Below are 4,681 nucleotides of genomic sequence, written 5' to 3'. Positions count from 1 at the left end.
GTAAAGTTGATAAAATTCACTCAATTGAGCACAAGATAAATCATAAAATAGTGGTTTATCAGCCAGCCATTTAACACCAACCAGGGTACCTGGCTGGGCGTTTAACGCTAGAAAAGGCAGGGGGAGGAGATTTTGTTTTTACTTCAAATTTTTTTAAACTTTCATGTTCTAATTCTTAATTTTCTGCATAAACATGTTCCAAATTTTCATCACTCACAATCCAACTTCAAAAATTTATAAATTTCTAAATCACTTTTCAATTGTCTTTCAATTCCTTTCCAAATCTTTTGCAACTCATCATATCTTTCTATCATATCTTTTTCAAAATTTTCGAAACCCCACCCCTCCACCTTTAAATACACATTCGGCCACCCCCTCTCATCCACAACTCGAATTTGACTCTCCTCATATTCATCTCCTTTCCTTTCTTTTGCTTGAGGACAAGCAAACCTCTAAGTTTGGTGTGTTTTTTCGTGATCACCGAGCTATGACTCACTAAGATCATGGCTCCTAAGGGAAAACAAACCACTTCAAGAGGCAAGAAAGAGAATACTCCAAAGCCACTTTGGAATCAAGAGACGTTCTTAACCAAAGAACATGCAGACCATTACCATAAAATAATGGGTTTGAGGTCAGTGATCCCGGAAGTTAAATTCGATTTGAAAGAAGATGAATATCCAGAGATCCAAGAGCAGATTCGAAACAGAGGTTGGGAAATCCTAGCCAATCCTGAGACAAAGGTTGGAAGAAACATGGTTCAGGAATTCTATTCAAATCTATGGTTGACAGATAAGCAGAGAATGACTGGAACTGCCTTTCATACCTTTCGAACTATGGTCAGAGAAAGGATTATATACTTCCACCTAGACAAAATAAGATAGGTTTTCAAACTACCTCAACTACAAGATGATCCAGAATCCTTTAATAGGAGAATCGTGAGAGTAGATAAGGGGTTGGACCGAGTTCTAGAGGACATATGCCTCCTGAGAACTAAATGGATAACCAACACAAAAGATGTCCCAAACCAACTCAAGAGAGGAGATCTCAAACCAGTTGCTAGGGGCTGGTTGGACTTCATTGGGCGTTCTATACAGCCCACTAGTAACCGCTCTGAGGTCACTTTCAAAAGAGTAGTGATGATTCATTGCATTATGCTGGGAAACGAAGTGGAGATTCATCATCTGATTTCTTGTGAAATCTACACAATTGCAAATAAGAACTCTACTGAAGCCAAATTAGCTTACCCAAGCTTAATCTCTTTGCTATGTAAAGATGCTGGGGTAAAGATGGGAGTAAATGAGTTCATCCCAGTTGAGCACCCAATCACCAAAAAGTCAATGGAAGGACAACAAGTGCAAGATAACTCCATCAAAAGGAGGGCGCAGGAGTTCCTCCCAGAAATCCCTCAGATTGACTACTGGACCCGCCTAGAAGCATCTGTCACCAAGTTGCAAGAAGCTATGGATCAACTTAAGGATGAACAAAAAAATCAACATAGCATGCTTTGCAAGCTGCTTAGGGAACAGGAGAAGCAGGGGCGTGAGCTACAGGAGCTGAAGTGCCAGAAGCTCTCCCTTGAAGAGCCAGGCATCCCACAACTTGAAGGAGTATGTAACACCCTACCACACAGGGCCTTACGCTTAAGTCGTAAAGCAGAGGTGGCAAGGTATTACGACTTCTAAAAGAAAAGGATATGTACATAGATATAGTTGGATGAAGTCATATCTAGGAGCCTTGAAGGATAAGCTAATAAAAAACGATAAACAGGAAATCGTGTCACACTCGCATGGATATTTGTAAAACGGACAGGAAAAATCAAAAGGAAGCTGAAAACATATATACATATCAGAGTTCCAAAACTTGGATAGCAAGCTCCAGACTCGACCTGCGAAGCTAAGGCCGGCCAGAGTATATGATTATATATATACAACCCAAAATAAAAGTCAAACCACAAAGTAAACCCCTGTATCTCCAGGTCGACCTCTAGGAGGGACAAAACACAAAATGTACATGTGGAGATTCTATAAACATGTATACATAGCCCAAAATCAAAATATGACAGTCAAAAAGGTAGTTCTTCGCTTGTAAGGAGAATACCCAGACGCTCAACGAGGTGTCTCTTGACCTGCATCTGAAAAACAACAACATAGTATGGGATGAGAACCGGAGGTTCTCAGTATGGTAAAGGTGCCTGCATAGTTAATGTAAAAGGTCTCGGGAGAGCCAGAGGCATTCCTAGAATTCCGACACTCAGAATCATTCTTAAGGAAAATAAACTAAACCAAAAGTTAGGTAAGTTATCTGAGGTATTCTAGTTCTGAATCTGACTTTAACTTAATACTTCACTTTCTGACTCCTCCAGTTCTCCGAATCTCTGGTGGAACAACCATCGTCATTCCTCCGCCAGACAAGGGGCCTCTTAGTTGCATAGACCAACATTACAGACAAGAAAAACACAAATAGAGAAGCATTTACAACAAGTAGCAGATAAGTAGAATTTAACAGTTAAGCAAGCTAAGACAATGCACACTCAAACAAAGCAAACAAATGCATATGATGTATGCCTGTCCTATGATATCAAATCAAACACCTCTCAATCCTTCAAATCATTTCCGGTAACAAATTATTTCAAAATCAAACAAATACCAATATTAAATCTTTTCCCAAAACCAACCAACTTCAATAGCAAATTATTAATAACAGCTAAACCACATATATTATACCATATACACAGTCCATCAATTATTCACTCAGTTCATTCCTATCTTAAGGTCATCTAGCCTAAGTTTTCACGTGATATTAAACATTAACTACGAGAAACCAAAACCATACCTTCGTACGAAATAAAAAATATTCGGAGTTCTGGAAAAACTTTCTGACCGAGCTATCGAAAAAGAAAACGTCCAGAATCATTTGTGCCTCCTAAAATTCCTGTTGGCCAAACCCAAGAAATAGAAGAGTTATGTCACCTTCAACTTTCACCGATCAAAAGTGGTGCCAACATGTAGAGGAGGAGGATACGAATACTTTTACTGGATTAGATTTTTTATTAGAGTTACGAATCGTAAGAAATCGAAGCCGGAAATTTAATGGGGTTTACGTTCTCTCGCTCCTCTTTCTCGGTTACTCTTCTCTCTCGCCTCTCATTCCTGTATATACATACATATTATAACTTATTTATATTTATATTTTTAAAATTGAGGGTTGCTACATCCTACCTACCTTATAAAAATTTTCGCCCTCGAAAATTGATATAAAATGAAAGAGAGTCATACTAATGTAACTTCCCTTCTTAAACATGTCAAAGAAAAACAAAAAGATTTGACATGTTTAGTTTGCAAATTCAGGATATTCTTATGGCTTAAAAGTCTACGCAAAGCGGAAGATACAAGATAGACTCTATGCAGAAAGGTTATAAGGCAGGTTGGTATTGGAACGACGGGTTTATCGCTTCTAATACTCGCTTCATCTAGCTCCCAGGTTCTGCTGATTCTAATGGTGTCACCTTTCGTAATTCAATCAAAACTGGTTCAGCCTCTGACACTAAATCTATCACAACTTACTCTTTTTCTTGACACATAACCGATTATCAATTACGGGTTCAACCTATGTCATGTCTCTTCCTCATAACTTACCATCTCTGGGTTTCAGGTAACTGTCCCGCACAACTCTCAACATTTTCGGTTCTTTATGTATAACTTAAGTTGTATACTCAAAATAATTCAACCCACTACTGCTGCGCCACTCTTATTATTATTCTCCAAGAATTCAGTCACTTTTCTAGGCTGACCAACTATCGTTCTGTCTCACCATTCGGAGGTCTTTAGTCGATCGCTCAATTGAAAATCACAAGGCTCACAACTCGGTAATGTACTATAATGAATGCTACGTGTTATTTACTATGCAAGGCAGTCGAAAATTTCGATTATCAGTGCGTGATTACCTCTAATTGGAGTATCTGCGGTTCCAGCACCATCCGCTATCATAGTGAACACGCGTCCCTGATGTTGTGCCTTTCCAGCTTCTTGATTCTTCTTCTTTTCTGGACAATTCCAAGACAAATGCCCAGCTTCACCACAGTAATAGCATACACCTAAACCAGCCCTGCACGGAGTATTCGGGTGGTACTTTCCACACCTCCTACAAGTTAAATCATTCGGTGGGGTCTGAGCTTGCTTTCCTTTGCCTCTTCCCTGGCTGTTATTATTACTGAATCTCTGGAAGTTATTCTGACCCAAATGTGGTTGTGGGGTGTAACCGCCTCGCTTAAAATATTGTCCTCTAGGGGCGAAGTTCCTTCCCTGATCTCTCTTAACAAAAATTCGCTGATCACTCTTATCTGATGTCGCCTTTCTCAGACAATCCTCAGCAACTCTACTTTTGTTTACCAGTTCTGAAAACACTCTAATCTCCATTGGTGCAACGAAGCTCAGAATATCACTTCGAAGACCTCCCTCATACTTAATGCATTTTCACTCAGCAAAATCATCAGGCTTACCTTGACAAATACGAGAAAAGCGACATAACTCCTCAAACCTGCTAGTATACTGAGCAACAGTCATCTGTCCCTGCTTTAACTGCATCAATTCAAGTTCTTTGGCATTTCTGGCTGAATTAGGAAAGTATTTCTTATAGAACTCTGTTCAGAAAACCTCCCAAGGAATCACAGCGCCATCTGGCT

General features: G+C 39.5%; 1 protein-coding gene across 1 annotated transcript; it reads right to left on the bottom strand.

Annotated features, from left to right (window-relative positions):
* On the bottom strand, positions 3,900 to 4,415 carry LOC107611373. Its single transcript, XM_016313309.1, has one exon. The coding sequence runs from the start codon at positions 4,413 to 4,415 to the stop codon at positions 3,900 to 3,902; it is 516 nt and encodes a 171-aa protein (XP_016168795.1).

Source organism: Arachis ipaensis, chromosome B08 (assembly GCF_000816755.2).
Source record: "Arachis ipaensis cultivar K30076 chromosome B08, Araip1.1, whole genome shotgun sequence".
Lineage (NCBI taxonomy): Eukaryota > Viridiplantae > Streptophyta > Magnoliopsida > Fabales > Fabaceae > Arachis > Arachis ipaensis.
The sequence above is the reverse complement of the archived record's forward strand: the minus strand, read 5'-3'. Positions and strand labels throughout refer to the sequence as shown.